This window comes from Macrosteles quadrilineatus, unplaced genomic scaffold (assembly GCF_028750875.1).
Source record: "Macrosteles quadrilineatus isolate MER2022 unplaced genomic scaffold, UCM_ALF_1.0 Scaffold_8__2_contigs__length_117827958, whole genome shotgun sequence".
Taxonomy (NCBI): Eukaryota; Metazoa; Arthropoda; class Insecta; order Hemiptera; family Cicadellidae; genus Macrosteles; species Macrosteles quadrilineatus.
In genome coordinates, this window is record NW_026542601.1 from 19,482,383 (window position 1) to 19,505,207 (window position 22,825).

A 22,825-nucleotide genomic window follows, 5' to 3' on the forward strand; every position below is an offset into this window, starting at 1 on the left:
AAACGATCTGTCTAGCTGTAACTGACTAAGATCAGCTGTTTTATCAGCCAGGATCATTTACTTAAAACCTATTACTGTACTATACCGGGTGTTTATAAATTAATTGACTTGGGTTTTAACGCTTTATCACTTTCATACTATTAAACTTACCGCTATAAAAAACACATCAAATGAAAAAGCAACTCAAAGGGTTTATGCCTTCCTACGAAAGATTATTTAACCTTCCAGAGGTCGCATCATGAAAGTAACCTCCAGGGATGTTTTATTTTTCACGATTATATTATTTTGAGTGGTGTCGGCAGTGTGAGTGTCACTTTACCTCACGCATCTCATTCCTAGAATCGAGTGAAGGTCAAAACTCACCCCTACTATTTTATATATTTGTTAGTTTTGTTCAGTTTTGTAAGAGGCTGGAAGTAGCTTCCGTGTGCGCCCTGCCGATTCTCATACAGCCTGTAGGCAACTTCCGTGTGCGACCTCTAGTTTAGTTTGTGCGTTGATTGTAGGCTATCGTAAATAATAATTTTTTTACGATTTGTGTCATTATTTAGTAAATATATAGTTTTTAAACGATGAGTGAAGAAGTTAAATTTCGAATTGCAACACTCTTAGCCAGTGCTGAAAGGGAGATTCACGAACGACGTATGTACAGAGTCATTTAGTATTAAGATACCCATTATGTTAAATTACTTAAATCATCAGGTACTTATTTTGAGTGTTATCATCTAGAACTGCATTTTAGGACACATTGTGGTGAAAATTAAAATTAACTTCTTGAATATATATTCGTGTAAAAGATTTCTTCATATACTTTTATGTTAGAACATTTGATAGAATAATAGTTTAATTTTATATGTATAAAATCAAATTAAGTTTTTTATAATTAAGAGTTCACTAAACACATTTTTGATGTTTAAAGTTAAAAATAAAACTTAATTTGTGCACTAAAATATAAATTTTACTTCCTAAATGTTTGTTTGTATTGACCTGGAAGTAACCTCCAGGTGCGCCCTCTCCCGTTTTGAAAACCAATGCACCCTCTGAAAGATTAACAAAATCGATCCAGTAGAACTGTGGATTTAATTGTACACAGTTGAAAAGAAATCTTCCACTTTTCACCACTATACATTTGGAGGTTGCTTAATGGTTTTTGCAAATAACTTTTAAATGGTGAGGAAATTGACCAAAGTGGAAGGTAATATTCCGAAAGAGGATAAAATTTCCTCCAATTTACTGATATGCATTTCTTGAAAAACTCAATAAATGTAGCCAAAATTTGCCTAAAAAAATGAAATTTATTGTTTGCTATGTCTATTGTCTACATTGAAGACGGGAATTTTCCCCTTTTTTAATTTTTGAAAAACTCAATGAATGTAGGTATCCAAAATTTGCCTCAAAATAAAAAAATAAAATTTATTGTTAGCTATGTATATTGTCTACATTAAAGACGGGAATTTTAGAATTTTTTTCATTTTGAGGCAATTTTTGGCTACCTTTAATGAGTATTTTCAAGAAATGTATATTAGTAAATTGTAGGAAGTTTTATCCTCTTTCGGAATATTACCTTCAATTTTGGTCGATTTCCTCACCATTTAAAAGCTAAAAAACGTTAAGCAACCTCCGAATTTATAGTGGTTAAAAAAGATTTCTTTTTAACATGGACAATTAAATTTACAGTTCTACTGGATCCATTTTGTTAAATAATGTGTTGTTGTAAGGCATTGACTTTGAGTTGCTTTTTCATTTGATGTGTTATTTATATCAGTAAGTTTAATACAGTAGTATAAAAGTTGTAAACTGTTTAAAATTCGATATTAATTTATAAGGATCCGGTACTTTACTAACAATTTTCCAATAAACAAAAATAAAACCAACCCATGATGGCACCTTTTTTTTCTCACCACTACTTTCCCATGGGCACACTGTAGTGATCAGATTTGGCATTGGCTAGATCCTTTTGTACAGGTTAGCTTTCATAACTATAGCAATCAAACTTGCATGTCTTTTGTAATTTTAGACAGAGAATATTACTCAGTAGTAGGAAGGCAAAGCATACATCTCTTTCTCAAATATTATGTCAATGGGTTTAACTTTAAGAAAATATAATTAATTAGGTTTAAATTATGGCAACGAAATCAGGATGGAGTCTAAATAATGATTAGGTGCTTTCAAATTTCATCGTGCTAAACAACTTGTCATGTTGACACAACTTTCATGTTTCATTATTGTGTAAAATTTTCCCAGGTCCAGGGTATGAGTCTGGAGAGGATCACGGCAGTCACAGTCCTTCCTACAGTCAGGAGTCCCTAGGGGTCAGCTCCTACAACCATTCAGACTGGGATAACTCCCTGGGACTGCCTCATGCTTCTGTGTCCAAGGTGAGCATAACATCTTAAGTGGACAGATATCTGACGTAGCTTGAATCTTGAATCTACCCAACACCGATAATGAAGAAGACCAGTTGATCTTGAATCAGTAGCTCAGTAGTTCTTTCATGGTTGAAAACTGAAAACCAAATGCAACTGCACTTGATTGTATGGTACTGGATAAAAATCAGCTGGTCAAAACAATGGTAATTCAACGCCATGCTATACACATCCTTTATTTTTATTTACACCCAGGTGTGTTCTTCATCTTAATTATAATAACTAAGTGAAATAGGGCCGCCCCGAGGGTAATAAACGCTCGGGAAGATTTTAATATGTGCACCCACAATAGGCTTTTTTGTTGGTTTTTTTGGAGGGGGGGGGTCTGAAATATTGGACGTTTCATAAATATTCTTTTATAAACCCTATACATACAGTATTTTGATTGTTTAACAGAATAGTTTCGTTGATGTAAACAACTTTAGTATTGTTATGCTGTTAACATTTCTGCATTTATTCCTCTTCTGTCAGACTAATCTATTCGCAGTACCTACAGGGTTAGTCATATTGGTATTTGTCATTGACCTATATCTATTGGTGGTCATTGGTCTATATCACAAAAAAAAAATACAACACACACAACATTAAATACAAAACTGCATGAGCTATAAAAACTGTACAAAACACATGGCGGACAGGCAGCAGACGGCACAAGAAACTAACTGGGGGGCACAGATTATTGTCCTCAAGGATATCAGCTGCTTTGTAGTGTTATCACCAAGAGCACTTATTTAAAGATATTTAAATATAAAACTTCATTAGGTATGGAGGAACCACATTTTTTAAATAACTATTAATAATTAATAGTTATTATTAATAACTATTAAACTTATAACTTATTAATCACTTTATTAATAATTAATAAATTAATTAATAACTTTATTAATAATGTTATTAACTATTAATAAATTATAATAACTATTAACTATTGACAGTATATCATATTTTGAGCGGAGCGAAGCTCTTATATACTTCACTCCTGCTTTTGTTTTATAAATACTCCTCCTGGAGGGCTGAAGCGATCTGCATGAATTTAGCATTTAGCACAGTCATAGTAACCAACCATGGGAAGGTTTGAATCTGAAATGGTACAAATCGGACCACAGGGCTTTTTCCTATGTGAATTTAAACTTTTAGTAATTTAACATAGGCCTTATGGGTTAACTGGTTGCCATGACATTATTTTCAAGAATACCCCCTCCGCAGCAAACCTGCAGACTTAGCGAATTTCCATTTACCTGATTGGATTTACACTAAAATGTATCCTTAAAAATATCACATGCATTCACTATTTAAATAGAATTAGTTTAACGAGTACTTAGGTTTGCTGCAACAGGGAGGGTAAAAAGGTGTGTTTTGTTGTAAAATGTTAATAGGTACTGTATTTTAGTAACAAATAAATGTATTTTCCAAATTTGATCAAAATAATTTCATAATCAAGCAAACCAGAACAGTTGACTAATTGTCCATAAGAATAACATGGTAATTTTAAATTTACAATTTTTTGGAATTTTCTCCATAACCATTAGCATAATAATGCTTCAATATACTAAATTATTTGTTTTTTAAGCTCTACAAAATAGTTTGGAAAGAAATTGAGAAATTTTGTGTTTTTAGGTTCAAAAATGGGAAAAACCTATTTTTACCCCATAAAACCCCATTTCCATAGTCCATCATGCTGGTTCGCGAACTTGTTTGAATAAATGTAAGTTTACACGTTTTGTACCAAATTTCATCAAAATTAGATCATTTTTGCTCGAGTTATCGTGCTAACGGATATATATACAGTGTGTAAATTAAGTATTGAAACAAATCTGTATTTTAAAAACCGAAATAGATAGAAATATTTATTCTGTTTGTGGCAATAATTGTTAACAAAGGTCCCGCAATTTTTTACATCAAAAATATTTTTTAACCCCCCTTACAGGGTAGGGGGTAGAGGGTGACTTATTTTTTTAAAATAGCAACCCATATTGAGTGACCCCTCATTTTGAAGGGTTTGTCAAAAGAAACACAATGACGCAATTCCGAGGTGAATATCTCACCCCTAGCCAAAATGGCGGATATTCCAAAATGGGTGCTTTTTTGCAAATATAAAATTTTGGAATGGCTGCCATTTAGGCTAGGGGTAAAATATCTACCTCGGACTTGCGTCATTGTTTTTCATTTAACAAACCCTTCAAAGTGAGGGGTCACTCAATAGGGGTTGTTATTGAAAAAAATAAGTCACCCCAACCCCCTACCCTGTTAAAGGGGTTGAAAAAATATTGTTGATGTAAGAATTTGCGGAACCTATGTTAACAATCAATTCCACAAACAGAATATTTCTATCTATTTTGGTTTAAAAAATACAGATTTCTTTCCATTATTTGTGAAATTGGTGCTTTTTCCCATACAGTAGATCAATTTTTGTAATGTCTGTTATTTTGGTTTTTTGCGTCATTGAGTTTCTTTTGACAAATCCTTCAAAATGAGGGGTCACTCAATAGGGGTTGCTATTTGAAAAAAATTAGTCACCCCTACCCACTACCCTGTTAGGGGGGTAAAAAAATATTTTTGATGTAAAAATTGCGGAACCTTTGTTTACAATTATTGCAAGAAACAGAATATCTGTATCTGTTTCGGTTTTAAAAATACTGATTTGTTTCAATACTTAATTTACACACTGTATATATAAATAATTGTTTTTTTTTTTTTTTTTTTGGTTCTGTTCACTTTTTAGGGCTACTTTTTCAATACATAAATGAAATAATAAAAACCCGAGTACTAGTCCCCTGTCAAATGTACATATACAGGCTCCCGTGTGCTCCTTAATGAGGCAGGTGTGGGAGTAGTCTTAATCTCTTCGTTTGACCTTGGAGAAATACAATTTCGATGGTGGCACTCTTCAAAATGGTGCGTTCGAACGCTGTGGGTAAAAAACAAAATGGCCGCCGTCACAAACTTCTTTTCTTACTTATATCAGTAACCGTTAGAGTTATGAAAGAATTATTGATACCAAAATGTAGCTATTTCAAATATGCACAAAAAAGATTATTAAAGGCGTAACGGGCTATGCAGATTCAGATTCTATGTTCAAAAATAAGTCGAAAATGTTGTACAATATTTTTTGATTTCGGCTTAGTTTAGCCGTAATCCGCCATTTTTTATTTTTTGAAAATAATTCATAACTCAAAAGCTCTTAGAGATATTTTTATGAAACTTGGTATAAACTTTAAGTCTACAACTATAAACATTCTCCGAAAAAATCTTTGATCAGGCTCATCGAATTTCAAAATGGCGGCCATTAATTTTTTTAAAGTCAAATTTCATGAAAACCAGCTATTAAAACAAAATTTTGAAATACAATATGTAAGGTCCTTTTTATTACAAATCGAACGACACTTTATTTGTGAAAATTGGATAATAAATAAAAAAGTTATGTAACTTTTATTATGTTTTTGTCACTAGTTTCTAAGGAATTTAACTTTGTGATTTCAAAATGACTGCCATTTTGATAATTACTATTAATAATAGAAGGAAAATAACTTTTTTATTTATTATCTGATTTTCGCAAATAAAGTGTCATTCTATTTGTAATAAAAAGGACTTTAAATAATGTGTTGCAAAATTTTGTTTTAACTGCTGGTTTTCATGGAATTTGACTTTAAACATTAAAATGGCGGCCATTTTGTTTTTTACCCTCAGCGTTCAAACGCACCATTTTCAAGAGTGCCACCATCGAAATAGTATTTTAAGGTAAAATGAAGAGATTAAGACTACTCCCACACCTGCCACATCAAGGAGCACACGGTGTACATTTGACAGTGGACTATACCCTGAAATTCATTTTCATTTGAACTGATACGTATTTTGGCACTAAGGCCACAATCGCAGTATGAGATATAAAATAGTTAATAACCTATTATGTTTATGTTTTAAATTCATAGTAAATTTTAACTCATACTGAGATCATGGCTTTAGTGCCGAAATACGTATCAGTTTAACCCTTTCAGTGCTAGGCCAATAATTCATATTTTGTAAGACTTTTTATTTGTTTGCCTTTTAATTCCATTACCTGTTGTTGAATTTTAACTGTCATGTTGTCACTATTTTATTAATTAGGCTAATTTAAAGTAATTTTGAATAATAACACAATAAGAAAATATATAAGAAAGATAGATCCCGGTATTTGTAGTAAACATTAAATAAAACTTAGTTTTTGTTGTAATTTTCCTGGTTTTCCTATAAATTTTTATGTTCTGATAGCATTATTTGAAACGGAAATCTCATAAAATCAAAAGACATATAGTTTACAATGTAATATTGAATTTAACGCTGATTTAGTTGGACAAGGTTATTGTAATATAGCCATTTTAGGGAAACTAATGTTTTGCAGCAAAGTCTCAGGAACACATTTACTACTACTAAAACTAAAAGATTGCATCTAAAAAGTCCGTGACTAACTGGTGCTGCTACCTAGTAACGCATTGAACAACCATCTGCAGCGCCATCTGTTCGCAATCGGTGGCAACAGCTTAAATACCGGTTTTTGACTCCCCAGTCCTCAAGCACAGATAGCCGAGAAGGCTAGGGCGTGTGTCACTTGGCCAATGGCATTCGTCTGCTCAGGTTCGAATCCCGTCCTGTGTGGAAAATAATTGGTGACCTGTGTGTTTGTAGCGATATACTACAACCACTGGGGCATAGTGAGGTGTTCATAATCCTTGGTTTGGACATACACCTCGAAATCATCGGATTGGGCGAATCTTTTAGCTAAGTGGTTGGTAGTGTATCCTATGAACATGCAGGTCACCAATGGCTGTTTTGCTATTTTTTTTTTTAAATAAACTTCCTCTCTATATCCCTTAGGGTTTTTTTTAAAACAACGATATATCGTTTCATAGCACTGAAAGGGTTAAATAAAAATGAATTTCAGGGTACTCGTGTTTTTATTATTTCATTTATGTATTGAAAAGGTATCGTAGCGCTAAAAAGTTAACAGAACTATACAATTATATATATATTTTCATTTATATAATATATATATTATATATAATCGGACTATGGGAACAGGAGTTTATGGGGAATTTTATGGGGTAGGTACAAATTTTCATTTCTCTCCAAACCATTTTGTAGATATAATATATAATATAATATATAAGATATAATATAATAATTTAGTATATAGAAGCGTTGTTGTATGCTCAATGGTTACAGAGATAATTTAAAAAATTGTCAATTAAAAATTCCCATGTTATTTTTATGGAGAATAAATAAACTGTTGAGGTTTGCTTGTTTATGGATATATTTTAATCAAATTTGACAATTTGGCTTATTTCATACTAGCTATCAACATTTCAATAAAAAAACACACGTCAATATCTTCCTCGTTACAGCAAACCTAAATACTCACAAAAATTAAAGTTGTTTAAATAGGAAATAAATCTGACAATTTTTAGAGAATATTTTAGTACAAATCAAGCCGGGAAAAGGAAATTTGCTTAGTAAGCAGGTTTGCTGCGGCGGGGGTATTAACCTTATATATGCTGGTTTGCGAACTCGTTTGAATAAACGTAGGTTTACACGTTTATGTATATATATAATATATATGAATTTGAACGGATGTGGGATTTTTGACTTCTGAGGACCTGAAAACGAAAAAGTAAATCGGTCCTGGGTCTAGGTCTTGCTATGAAACCTACGGTAATAACTTAAAAATTGTACACAGTTCTAGACATTAAAATAGCTTTAAAAAGTCACCAAACGGGTTTTAGGAGATATGGCTTCGTAGTCTACACTAGACTAATCTTTTGGAATTCATGAATGCAAGTTCGTCATCGACATAGTTTAATGTTTTAAATGTCTACTTGCTCATGACAAATAACAGGTGTAATGGGAAGTTTTTGGACAGTTGGATACAGATACAGAGAAAGAGAGAGAAATTCTTTATTTAGAACAAATTATTTTGCAGCAATACATGTAACAAATAAAAATATCACATGGGTCACAGCAAGGCCACACTAAAAAAACAGGCCGCAATGCTCGTCTAGCATGACGTCACGGTAGAAGACGGCAATGACGTTTGTGATCAGCTGCTTGTTTTAATCTTTTCATGGAAAACAAAAATAAAACCTTAATTACGTCATTGCCGTCTTCTATCGTGACGTCATGATTGACGAGCATTACGGCCTGTTTTTTAGTGTGGCCTTGGTCACAGTGACCCAGGGTTGCCACCTTAGGTTAGGGAATAATAGGGACATTTCCCCCGAATTAACATAGGCTTATATACGGGCATAAGAAAACAAAATCGGGACGGGTGGCAACCCTGCAGTGATATGTGCGTAGAGTCCTTATTTGGCTGCCTTATCAAAATAAAAGTTCTTCGCACTTCACTTAATACAAACAAAAAATCTAACAATAACTTGGTAAAATAAGGATAAAAATTAATTTACTATACAATTATAATAACCTAACTGTAAAACCTAACAACCATATGCAACTCAATAACTAAGGGAGCTCATTGCTTGCATTACATCCGATACACATAAACTTTTTTCCTTCAATTCCCAATTTTACTGAGGCGTGGATTCCGTCAAGTAAGAGTGCTGTAGAAGGTACAATAGATAGTCCAGTTATCAGTTGGTTAGGTCTAAACGGGATATTCTGGGCTGATAAGCGACTCTTTAGTGTCAAGGCCTATCTCCATCAGCCAGCGATAACCCTCAGTTAGCGATAACCCTCTTATATACACTCAGTGACACTCGCATGTCCCTAATTTCTGGAGGAATACTATGCAACAAGCAATTAACAATGTAAAAGGAATTTGTTAATTGATTGATTTGAGAACTCTTGGGACCTGTAATCCTATAATCACTGAGTTTCTGGTATGATAGTCATAAACTACCGGCGAGGCGATAAGTTCTAAATGAATGTATGAGTAAGCTAATACATTTTTAACATATGCAGCTGCCTTATTGATAAAAGCCGAGATTCTTTGAACCTATGATCAGTAGAATAACGTCTCGGTTTTCTTAACGCAGCTCTAATTATTGATTTTTGAATCACGAATAAAGGTTCAATTAACGATGAAAAAGCCCCTACCCAAGCTATTAAACCATACTGCAGATGAGATTGAACGTATGCGTAGTAAATTCTTTAAATTTCTTCATGTCGTAAAATTTGGCCAAATTAGTAAAAAACATAAATTATTTTTCTAAGCTTTGTTTAATAAAAATTTATTTGGCTTTCCCATTTCAGTTTAGAATCCATTATAATGCCCAGGTATTTATAATGCGACACAGTCTCAATAATTTGGCAATTGCAATCGCTGCCTGCGGTGCCACATGAGTGCAAGGCTAGGGGGACAAAGTGCGATAGGCAAACATTTTGTTTCACTGACATTCATTGTTAAAATGTTTTCTGAGAACCATCTTTTAAAAATTTGTAATTCTGATGAATATAGACATAATGGCTTTAGAAAGTCAGTAAACAGCTTTTAGGAGGATATGGCCGTAGCCTACAAAATGTTTTGAGATTTATGAATGCAATTGTCATAGTAAGTTTTAATAAACGGTATCAGCAATTTGACACATACTTTCTCCCATTAGCTTGTCAACAACCTTTATCATGGGTAAGCGATGAGAGTAACTAACTATGATATTTAATGGGTAAAATCACAAAAGTATGATTTAATTAGCTTTTGAAAAGTGTTTTTTACAGGAATAGGGTGTTGGACTATTTTTTTTAGAATCATAAGGACCATAACAGACGAATTTAAATCAAAATATTTGTTTAAATCTTTTTTTTTCGATTTTTATGTGTTTTATGGGAAAATAATAACAAAAGCTACAAAAACTTTCAAACCACAATTTTACAGCAATTTAGGTTGCACTATGTTGTTAAGAATTATAACGATTATCACATACTAATCTGAACCAAAACCCACATTTTTAGAAAAATATGACTTTCTTTTATTTTATAGATTTTTATAGAAAAATAACATAATTTACAATAACTTTTGAACCGGAGATACCATGGATTAGTACCTGCATACCAAATTTCATCAAAATCGGACTACAGGTGTGGTCTGTAGCTCTGTACACATCCAGACACACAGACATCACTTTGGAAACCACGTTTTTGGGTTCAGGGGGACCCAAAATGGATATATCCACTCAAAACTCTAACCAAAAAATATTGACGAAAACAATACTTTTTCTATATACTATGTATAGGGTAAAGTAAATGTAAAGTAAAAATGTCTGCTGTGTGTTTTGAAATTCGTGAATGCAAACGTCATAGTTTGATTTTTTAAATGTCTACTTGCTCATGACAAACAACAGGTGAAAGGGGAGTTTATGGACAGTTGGGCATAGTCTTTGAAGGACTTTCCACATATAGCACACTTGAGGTTGCTCTCCAGAATGTATCAATGTATGTAGCGCAGGGGTGCCCAGAGGGGGGGACTGTGGCGCGTTTGCGCCACAGGAATTTTTGGGGGGGACTTTTTTTGGGGGCTTTTGGGGGGGACATTTGTTTGCTAGCTATCATAATGAATGTATAATTTTGTATAAGCAGCCTGAAAAGTGTTTCTAAGTAGTTCACTATCAACACCAACAACATTTTGCCCTAAGAATGGTAAAAACAAAAACACACCTTGTCAGGCAATCCTTAATATTCTAGTGTCAAATTTTACTTGATACATATGTTTTGGTGGTTCTTAAACTCCATTATCGTCAGGCTTACATAAAGATCCACTTCTGGAGGTGTCGTAAGAATACGTTACAAACATTTAATACAAAACACGAAACGATTACAGATATGCCTATCAATTCACGCATGTACATTGCCGTCGGCAGGACTGGAAGTAAACTGAATCAGGTTCAGGTTATGACGGAGACGGACTGACGTGGTCTCTAGATTGTCGTCTGCGTTTTCAACAGCTGATATTGCACTATTTTAATGACTGAGAAGAGTGTTGAAAATATAATGGAATTCATAGTTAATCGAGTGTTTTTACTCAAAAATTGGGTGCTGTCCCTAGTTCTATGTATTTATAAATTTCAAACTCTTCAAAAGTATTTAAAAATTTCCTTTCGCGCAGTACTGTAGAATTTCGAGACCATAATTTATATCCAGCATATAAATTGGTTATTATTGTCAATAATTTTGAATGGAAAACTCAATTATGAATCCCATTATATTTTCAACACTCTCCTTCGTCACTACAATTAGTCCAATATCAGCTTTTGATAAAACAGACCACGTCTTTCCGTCATAACCTGATTCAGTTTACTTCCAGTCCTGCCCGCGGCAATATACACGCGTGAATTGATAGGCCTATCTGTTATCGTTTCGTGTTTAATGTTTGTAACATATTCTGACGACACCTCCAGAAGTAAATCCTTTTGTAAGCCTCCGATGGTGGAGTTAAAGAACCGCCAGAACATATGTAGCAAGTAAAATTCGACTCTACCTTACATATATTATTAAGGATTGTCTGACAAGATGCGTTTCTACCATTATTAGTCATAAGGGGCAATCCTGGGGCTATCAAAATGAGTTTATTATAAGATTACTTCATCACAAAAACCTTTTATGCTGGTGGCAATTAAGGAATTCTGGGTATTTTGTCCGGCGATTTTTGTAGAAAGGAAGACTAAGAGTGGCGAGCAACAAGTCTGTCCTATTTCGTGACTCTGCCTATAATTTTGAAATAAGATAGCTTACTTTTTGCCAAAGTATTATTAATGCACTTAAAGCTGTATGAATTCTTAAGCCCCGTAAAATTAACGCCACCTAATATATTGTACAGTTACAGTACTGTGTTGGAGTAGAGTAATTCACCAAGTATATTGTTGTTCGTTTTGAAGACATTTTCTATTGCAATACTGAGTAACTGTTGGCTTGTAATACACATTCTGAATTTTAAATTGAAAAACTTCTAATTCGTCCATTAGTTAGATATAATGATATATTGTTAAATGACGTTTACTATTAAACATTTAATTTTGATTATCAGAAAGTTTTTGCCTCTCTTCCTGGTGCGAAGCACGTTTACAACAGCTAGTTTATTATGTTCTCCCCCTATACCATATTTTATGAAGAAAGTATTGTTTTCATCAAAATTTTCAAATTTGAGTTTTGAGTGGATATATCCATTTTGAGTCCCCTGAACCCAAAAAATGTACAACTTAACTTAGTATGATATGGTTCCTAAAATTTTGAACTTTAAATTTTTTTTTAATTTTGATTTTTAATGGGGATTTTTCCATAAAACACCATAAAATAACGAAAAAAAAAGATTTTCTCAAAAAACGGCCTGAACAATTTTCTTAGAAATTTAGTATGTTATAGTCCTTTAAATTCTAAACAAAATGGTACAAATCACATTTCCATAAAAATTACGGTTAAAAAGTAATTGTAACTTTTCCCATAACCAAACATACAATTTTAAAAAATCTGAGTTTTTTTTTAAAGCTGGTTTTGATCAAAATTAATATGTTTTGGTCCTCATAATTCTAAAGAAAATAGTACAACACCCCATTGCTGTATCAATCACGGTCCAAAAGTGATTGCAACTTTTGTTATTTTTAACGATAAAATATATATTTACTCTCACCGCTTATGATAAAGGTTGTTCACAAGCTTATGGGAAAAAGTATGTGTCAGAATGCTGATACCGTTTATTTTATATGTGATAGATTTTACACAAGTCCTTAACTAATAATTGGGCTGCCTAGTATGAACCAATGTATGTCTCTTCATATGTCCTTTGTCTTTGAAGGACTTTCCACATGTAGCACACTTATAAGGTCGCTCCCCAGTATGTATCAATGTATGTCTCATCAATGCAAACTTGGTTGAGAAGGTTTTCCTGCATGTAGTGCACTTATGAGTTTGCTCTCCAGTATGAACAAATGTATGTCTCTTCATATGTCCTTTGTCTTTGAAGGACTTTCCACATGTAGCACACTTATAAGGTCGCTCCCCAGTATGTATCAATGTATGTCTCATCAATGCGCAATTGGTTAAGAAGGTTTTCCTGCATGTAGTGCACTTATGAGGCAGCTCTCCAGTATGAACATATGATGTATGACTCTTCATATTTCCTTTGTATTTGAAGGACTTTCCACATGTAGCACACTTATAAGGTCGCTCCCCAGTATGTATCAATGCATGTCTCCTCATGCTGCCTTTGTTCGTAAAGGACTTTCCACATGTATTGCAGTTATAAGGTTGCTCCCCAGTATGAACCGATGCATGTTCCTTCATATACCTTTTGTATTTGAAGGACTTTCCACATGTAGCACACTTATAAGGTAGCTCCCCAGTATGTATCAATGTATGTAGCATCAATGCGTATTTGGATGAGAAAGATTTCCTGCATGTAGTGCACTTATATGGTTGCTCCCCAGTATGAACCAATGCATGTCTCCTCATGCTGCGTTTGTTCGTTAAGGACTTTCCACATGTATTGCACTTATAAGGTTGCTCCCCAGTATGAACCGATGCATGTGCCTTCATATTTCTTTTGGCTTTGAAGGACTTTCCACATATAGTGCACTTATAAGGGCTCTCCCCAGAGTGTGTCAACAAATGACGTTTTGCTTGACCTATTTGTATAAAGGTTTTCTCACATATTAAACATTTAAAGGGGCGCTCACCTGTATGCTCTAATATATGATTTCTCATTTTCCACTGAGATGAGAAGACTGTTGTACATAATAGACATTTGTAAGGAAGCTGTTTAATGTTATTTAACATTTTTTACCTTTCACTATCTAACTTTTTGATCTTGTCAGATAACCTAGAAACTAACTAGCCTACATGAATCAACTATAGTCAGCATGCTTTTAATGTTTATGTTAATACTTCTCTTGTTTGAAGGATTTGTTAAATGGTCCAATAGTTACACAGGGCTCTCATTCAATTTTCAGACATCCCTCTTGCTCAAATCTTGATACAGATGTGTTGGAAGTGTAGTATAGGAGTGGAATTTTCCTTTTATCTGTTTGTCTTTTTTGTTCAATTTTTTTGTGCTGCTTGAATTGTGTTTCAATTTTAAAGCATAAAAAATAATATGTTCCAGTTTCTTTTCTTATGCCTAGGATAGTCTATTGCCACTTCTGAAAAAGATCATGCTTTGTTAGACATACATTTTTAGCAAATTTCCCTTTAGCTGTTACTGTAGGTTTCATGGTAAGACATAGACCCACGACCGATTTACTTTTTCGTTTTGAGGGAATAATTTTGTTGAACGATTATTTGCAGTGAGTTTCACCTAATATTTTTAACAAAAATTTTAATATTTTAAAGCCTGTGTCACACTTGGCTACTTACTAGCAGCTACCTAGTAGCAGCTACTGAAATAGCAGCTACTTTTCCTGTCACACTTATTTTGGTAGCGTCTATTCACTAGCTGCTACTACTAGTTTAGCTCAAGAGAGGTTATGTCCCAAAGACACGGATATTTTTTATACAAGTTCAAAAAATTAATCACATCTCCCCCACCCCACTTCGGATCACTCATGATTACTTCAGAAATTATTCAAAATGAACGAGAATAAACAAATCAGGCTGACAGCACGTGGTGCAAGTAGCCGCTTGTCTGCTATTGAAGCTGTCACACTGGGCGACAGTCGCTATTTGATAGCTGCTAGTTGGTCACGTGACTCACTAGCGCAGTTTAGTAGCACGGAAAGTTGGACATGTTCAACTTTCCATGCTAGTAAAATTTCACTAGCGCGCTACTCTTAGTAGCTGCTACTGCCTATGTCACATTGGCTACTTAGTAGCTGCTATTTCGCTAGCTGCTAGTAAAGTAGCGTAGTGTGACACAGGCTTAAGGGTTGGCATCTGCCTTTTTCTATCACTATGCTACTTAATGATCATTTATAATGCGTGCTCAAGAAAGAAGATCATAAGTGCTTGATAAATTCAATCACTTCCATCCCCGAGCTAATAAAAATGGCACAATCATGCAATTTCAGTTGAGTATGTTGCTTTACAATCCCAGTTCTCGTTTTCGGTAGGTTATGTAAAAACTACTAGCTTTTCATGTTTTTTTTTTGTAAAAAAAATGCATACTATGAAGCCACATATTGAGAAAAGGTCCCATACCACGTCTGATGCCCTCTGGGAACGAGATCTGCTTGTCGGTCGACTTTTTCGCTTCCAGTTTGGAGGCTGTTAGGCGAGTGGCAGCGGAGGAATGTGACGCTCTGTAATATTTCACTGTTGGTACTGTTATCGTTCTTGTTTATATATCTCTCAAATCATTATTATTGTTGCTCATTTAATCTTTTATTATTGTTATTCATTTCATTATTTATTATTGTTACTAATTTAATTTCTATTATTGTTATCCTTTTCATTGTTTATTATTGTACCTAGTACAAAACACAAACATTCACTGTTGTAGGTGTCAAATTATTATCTTTGTAAATTGGTGTATTGACGTTGGTAAATAAATAAATAAATAAAGTCTATCTTGTCATATTTTCTTTCTAGTGTTAGGTCCAGGAAATTGATCTTGTTGTTTTCTTCAAATTCTCGGTAAACGTGAGATTCGGGTGTAGTTAACATTAAATGTGGTCCTACTTACATTGTTACAAAAATGTTAGCAAGTAAGTTGAACCAAGATTTAGAATTAGAATACATATATAATGTAATAATGAATAGTTATGATTTTGTTGAATGTGTTCAGAACATAGATATAGAATCAAGTTGTAGGTTAGTTTCATTACTTGAATACTTACTTGAATACTTGAAGTCTGTGTCGTTGACCGATGATATCGGTATGACTGCGTCATAGGTATTTACTTAATACTAAGAAAACTATTTACACATTATTTACACTGTGGCAATGGCTAAAAAGTGGCTCGTTGCCTAGCTCTTCAAGGCTGTAAAGAGGCCTATTTACCAGCCTGTCACGTAGGGCCGTCTTAAAATCGTCAAGGTCCAGGTCGCGTACATGCACCGTCAAGGAATTAAAAAACCTTATCGCAGACCGAGGATAGCTCTTCAGTGAGCGGGCTAGGCGGCATCTCGGCAAATCAATGTCACAAGCTTGACGGGTATGGTGACTATGAATATTGTCTCTCACAACAAAATGGTGGATATTAGCCTTCAGCAGGATCAAGACATTGAGGACATACTGGCTATAAACAGTCAACACACCCAGCTCCAGGAAGATGGGACGACAGTGCGCTTTGTAGCCAGAAGATGTTATTATCCTCAGCGCCTTTTTCTGTAGCAGAAGTAATTCCTGTGTCCATGGAGAATGGCCCCACATTTGATGTTTCAAATTTGTACACCAATATTCCTGTAATTGTAACTATTGATCTGGTTAAATGAAGACTTTTACAAAATGGATTAGCCCTCCGAGGGTCACGCGTCAAAAAATAGACGCACAACACACTTTGTGTAGGGTCACGCGTCGAGTTTAAGACGCACAAACATCGTTTACGGCGAAGGCTCTATGACTGACTGAATCGGATTAAACTGGATCGAGTTAGGTATCGTTCTTTCCGTAATATTCTAAGCTTTCTCCAGAGGCCTGTCTCTAAGCGCTATTCATTTTAGTTCCGAAAATATTGTAGCAGACAGCTGACGTGCGTGTATTTGTAAACAGCTAGGTTCCCCCGGTCTGATGACTGATGTGTTTTATTACGTTTATCATTGTTTTAGTGTTAAAAATCAAAAGTAGTGATATACGTGGTGCATTATAAGAAGATTTAAGTGGTTTTGAAGTGCTGGTTGATGATCCTGAAGAAGTAGGTAGTGATATTGATGTAAATTATCAGCCAGATTCCTAGCTATGGTTAGGCTATGCATTCTTAGCTAAACACTATGTACTGAAATCCGTTTTTCGCTCATAACTTATTTATTTGATAACTTACCTCGCTATATGATTATATATTTGTAATCCTCATTAAATTTAGAACAAAGTGGCTATTTTCAAATATTTATAGGCCTATAATGTATACAATTTCATTGAGCGCAAACTTATTTTTTTTGTTTGAAAATTTTCGAAATTATATTTTTTTTTACCTAAAAATTTTTTTTTTTTAAATGTTCCTTATGTTTTATATATAATATTGAAGCCCATGATTTTCCAAACAAAATGGTATATAGAACATTAGAATTAACATTGTTTTAAGCTTCTCAGATCAGTTTTAATAAAACCTTGCAAAGGGGCCAAAAATAGGTGGACATTAAGGCCTAAACTATGGACACTTGGAGGGCTAGATAACGAATATGTCAATCAGATGTTCCGGGTCTAGGTCTTACCATGAGACCTACGGTAATAGCTTATTCCCTATATGGAATTCGCTATTTGGGAAATTCGCTAAAAAGATTTTTTATTGACTCTTGCCTACGAATATAATTTATATCACTGAAAGTATTTGACTTAACCGTATTTTTGGTTTATTTGTGACTTTTCTATCGTCAATACTTATATGAAAAAAAGAGATAAGTGTAGCCTAGTTTATTTTGTAAATAACGCATGCAAGACTTCAGAATAGTGATTATATAGGCCTATTTCCAAGTTAACACTAGGGATTGCCCGTTTTAATCGATCTTGAGTTATCCGAGCAGCTAGCTCCGGTCCCGAAAGGGTGGGATTAGACGGGGTCTACTGTAATTTGATAGAACTTGGCAAATTTTATTTATTTTACACTAAGCTAAAATTATTTTACTAAAACACACTTTATTACCCTACCTGCAGCAGTAAACCTAGGTACTCGTTAAAAACCTAATGTTATTTAATAAGATTTAAGTGAAAATCATATCAGGCAATTAGAAATTTGCTTAGTCTGCAGGTTTGCTGCAGCGGGGGTATATTTCTAATTTACATGTGCTTATCACTGGTGAATTTTTAACATAAAACCAGGACCGGGTTACAAAGTCAAAATTTTCTAAATGTACTAATCGTGTAAATTTCTAAAATAAACTAATGATTTGCTGGCCTATATCTTGAAATTTTCAAAGTGAGTGAATATTATTAAAGCCTGTTTAAAGATATCCTAAATGAAAAGGGAAATTTAAAAAGTCAAGCGAAATGAAAGGAGAAATAACTTCATAATGTTTAATTAATCTCACTTCAATTGGTGTCCTGTCAATCGCTATCAGTAACAATCGCTGCCAATCTGGTCTGTTCTTTGTGAGAGGGAAGACTGGTCAAGAGGGGGGGAGTCGAGGTTTTGGATGACAAATGATGAGCTACTGGATCACCTCTGTTTGTTATTCTGAGTATTAATATTATTATATTACCGTAGTAATGACAAATTGTTAACAAACAGGAGTTTGTTGAAAGCTGGAAGGAATATCATTATCGACTTCCGGATAATAAGGGAAGAAAACTCGAAAAAAAATATGTAATGACTTCTCTATTTACACCTCACGCTGATTGGAATTTTTTTTAATTTTCTGTCCATATTTCGTCACCATCATGGCAACCCATAAAACCCATGTTAATTTGTATTTAAGTTTTCAAATTAATTTTTTGTGCTTGTTTTTTAGCATAGGTATTTTAATTTATAAAGGGATTCTGCACATCTACAGGCAAATATCTTTCTAACAATATGTATAGATTTTCCCTGCAATGCTCATGAGCTGAGAAAAAAGGTTTTAAAGAAACATATGCTTTGCCTATTAATATATAGATTAGTAATAAAGACATTGAAATAAAATTTCCCCACCCCTGCAGACTAAGCGAATTTCCAATGCAGAGTGTTGGATTTTCACTAATATCAGATTTATTTACTAGGCCCTATTCAAGGTGCCTGTTCTTTTTAGGTTTGCTGCTATAGGGAAGGCATAAATGTAGGTAGCGTTTTTTATTAAAATGGTTATATTTTAATATTAATTTTTTTATTTTATAAAAATAAATCCAAACACAAGTAAACCACAACAGTTTATTTATTCTCGATTTTAAGAATAACATTAGAATTTTAAATTTAGTGTTCTGGAATTTTCTTTTTAAGTTAAAGATGTACTGGTTTAACCGAGAGAGATACCGGAAATAATATCTCTTTAACCCGACAATTTGTATAGGGTAAGTATATCATCTTAAAAAACTGGACAAGATCGGCAGGATGTGGGTGGTACTGAAACGACTGTTGTTGTGGGAAAGATTTGAGACCAGTGATCACGTGTCTACCCTCCTAAATTTAAGTTGAATACTCTATACAGTATGCATTTAAACAGTCTGTTTGAACGAGTTTTTGGGGACGTTGGTTTAACCACAAAAACCGTTAAACTGGCCTCGGGCCTGAGGAGTCCGGATAACTTAAGAGGGAGTCTACTGTAACCTAAAAGTAACCCTAAAAGTATGCAGTTTTTGTGATGCGTTATATATTAGACATGTTCAGTCTATCCATATGATTTCATATCGTATTTAATAACTAAATATACAAAGTTATGTTCAGGGATGGCTTGAAAAGAATAAAATCCAATGATAGGCTTAAGTTAATGATTTCAGCATCACGTAAAAAATAGATAATTTTCAACTAACTCAGAGCAATAAAACATTGTAGCATAAAACCTTATGTTTTACGCTTAATTCAAATATATCACAGACATAAGTTAAGACATTTAAGATATTTATTTTTCGATTTTACATGTACATGCATAGACAGGTAATTTTTGTTAAATATCAAATACATGTTGTATTTAGTCGGATTGAATTAACTTACAGTCATTATGATAGAGGAACTTAAAGTCACATATTGGCTGGCTGTTAGTAAGAAAATCATTTACTTAAGGGTAGGCCTACAGTTTCTTACCTGGGTTACACTAATGTTGATTGAAACTATTGATCGAAAATTCGGCTGCACTTTAGTACTTATCTGTCCTACACTCATTTGAATGAATATATTGCTCGATATATCAAGTAACATAGCCTATTTCATACGATATATTAAGTTTGGTATAGTTAGGCCTAGGTTACTTTAACCAAACCTATGTTTGTGTAGATATAAAGTCAGTCAATGGTTTAACTAACCGTATGTATTTCATTTTTTTCACTTAATCGACATATCGAATAAGTTTTAACCTATTAAAACTTATATCAATATTTTTCATTCGAATGAGTGTAGGACAGATACTAAAGTGCAGCTAAACAATTGATTAATAAGTTAACTTAATCAGTAGGCCTAATATGTTTAACAAAACGCCTAAGCCTATTATAAAATGAAACTATCATAACCTAACCTAACTAACTTAACCAAACTTGCTGATAATGAAAAATTCGAATGAAGGTTTAACTAACTAGTGAATCCATAAACTAACTTTCAATCGATATTAGCGTAGCCCAGTTAAGAAACTGCACCCACATTTTCGAATAGGTAATGTAAACAAACTAGCTGAGTTAACTTAGGGCCTAATCGAAAAGCTTCAAAGTTAGGCTACCGGTAGTTCAAGGAAAGGCTAAGTTAACTTAGGCCTATCACAACCAACAACATTCCGACTAGTAGGAATTGCGCTTAATAAGGTGACCATGGGGAACTTAGTTTCTTGTTTTAAAATAAAACTAGGCTAAATCTTTTGATGGCTGCACTTTACTTTAGGTCCTACACAAACAACCGAATGAAAATATCGATTATTCGATTGTTTCATTCGATATATCGTTTGGTTAGTTAGGTTAGGTTAACCTTACCTAACTAACCAAACGATATATTCATTTGAATGAGTGTAGGACCTAAAGTAAAGTGCAGCCCTATCTACATCCTTATGGTAATAGTAAAATAGGCCTAATTTAAGTTAATGTACGGTATCACCAGAAACTAGATTTTTACCTGAAAACAATAGTGCTAAAGTTTTTCTGCTGCAACAAATCCAAATAAACTTTGATGGTTTGAATTTGTTTATTTTCTTGTTAATTCTTATCTGTTTGTCTCTCTATTGCCTTCTGTGGTATTGGTACTAATCATAGTGATGATACTGCTACAACTAACTGGACTAAGCCCTACTGGTTACTGTTTATTACAGTAACTGAAACTAGAAGCAATACATTCAACATAAGGAGATAACGAGACCGAGATAACCAGAGATAACAGATAAAAATAAAACTTGATGTGATGGAGAAAAAGACCAGAAGAAGAAATCTTTACAATAAAAACAAAGCAGTATAAGCATTTATAAGTGCCACCGAGCATTGATTATCTTATATACTACACATTTTTTTTCAAAACTTATGACAGCTAGCCTGACGGAATTATTACGCCTAGCTTATGGACCGTATCACCCGAATTACACGCCGTTGGTACCATATGAAAGATATTTTCCTTTAGATGTGCAGAACCCCTTTATAAATTTAATAAAGGCTCAAAAATAAGCACAAAAAATCAATTTTAAAATTAAAATAATTAACATGAGCCTTATGGGTTGCCATGTTGGTAATGAAATAACAACAAAATATAAACAGAAAATCAAAACAAATTAAAGTTAAAGAAATAACAATCACAATGTGTTTGATTTACAGCGTAGTTTGAAAAGATAGAAAAGTTTGCACAATACATAGTTTTGGTCAAGTTTTTTGCCACGGGGCGAGCTCTCGTTTTAAACTAATCAGTTCCTATTTAGGTATGTGAGGAAGGAAGGTAGAGTCGGGATTTGCGAATTCATGCACGGCCACCTTTAACTCCAGGCCAGGCCGCGACCTGGTAGAATTGGCAACGTCGCAAGTACGATTGTTTAGTGTCAGACGCAAGGCAGACATGGGACGTCACTCGTCAGCCACGTCCGTGTGCATCAGCTCATTATTCGCACTTCATTTGATTAAAATTTATGAGCATACATTTATTAAAATATTGAAAATAAAACATACAGAATTGAAATCCAATCTATAAGTATAAAATAGGATGTTTGTGTATATATATATATACACATGTTTGGCAGTGATAAACTCAGACACCGCTGAACCGATTGCCACGAACAGCTAGTTTATTACGTTCTCCCCCTATACCATATTATATGGAGAAAGTATTGTTTTCATCAAAATTTTCAAGTTTGAGTTTTGAGTGGATATATCCATTTTGAGTCCCCCTGAACCCAAAAAGTGGTTTTCGAAGTGATGTCTGTGTGTGTGTGTGTCTGGATGTGTACAGAGATACAGACCACACCTGTGGTCCGGTTTTGATGAAATTTGGTATGTAGGTACCGTACTAATCCATGATATCTCCAGGCTTTTTTATTTTTTTTAAATTTTTATTTTTTAATAATGATTTTCCCATAAAATAACGGAAAAATCTGATTTTCTCAAAATTGGCCTGAACGATTCTGATAAAAATTTAGTATGTTGTAGCCCTTTGAATTGTGAACAAAATGGTATCACTCCCATTTCCGTAAAAAATACAGTTGAAAAATTATTGTAAATTATGTTATTTTCCCATAAAATACTGGTAACAAAA

At 33.8% G+C, this 22,825-nt stretch overlaps 2 protein-coding genes across 3 annotated transcripts in view; one reads left to right on the forward strand and one right to left on the reverse strand.

Moving 5' to 3' along the window:
• The window catches only part of LOC129000233 (protein artichoke), an 81,733-nt gene that overhangs the window by 19,681 nt on the left and 39,227 nt on the right, over positions 1-22,825 (forward strand). Inside the window, exon 19 of the mRNA XM_054427188.1 lies at positions 2,245-2,378. Within this exon, the coding sequence (XP_054283163.1) occupies positions 2,245-2,378 (134 nt within the window). The remainder of the gene's footprint in view (positions 1-2,244; positions 2,379-22,825) is intronic.
• Positions 12,844-21,381, reverse strand: LOC129001860 (zinc finger protein 708-like). Of its 2 annotated transcripts, none has more exons than XM_054429318.1 (2): positions 21,212-21,381; positions 12,844-14,536 (listed from the first exon to the last, which is right to left on the reverse strand). In XM_054429318.1, the coding sequence occupies exon 2, from the start codon at positions 14,172-14,174 to the stop codon at positions 13,131-13,133; it is 1,044 nt and encodes a 347-aa protein (XP_054285293.1). In that variant the 5' UTR covers positions 14,175-14,536; positions 21,212-21,381; the 3' UTR covers positions 12,844-13,130. The 2 variants fall into 2 exon arrangements, with proteins under 2 accessions (XP_054285293.1, XP_054285294.1); XM_054429319.1 differs by lacking the exon at positions 21,212-21,381 and adding an exon at positions 15,531-15,617.

Bases quoted from the DNA above. Each gene is read 5' to 3' on its own strand.
- LOC129001860 (XM_054429318.1), bottom strand. From the start codon at position 14,174: ATGTTAAATAACATTAAACAGCTTCCTTACAAATGTCTATTATGTACA.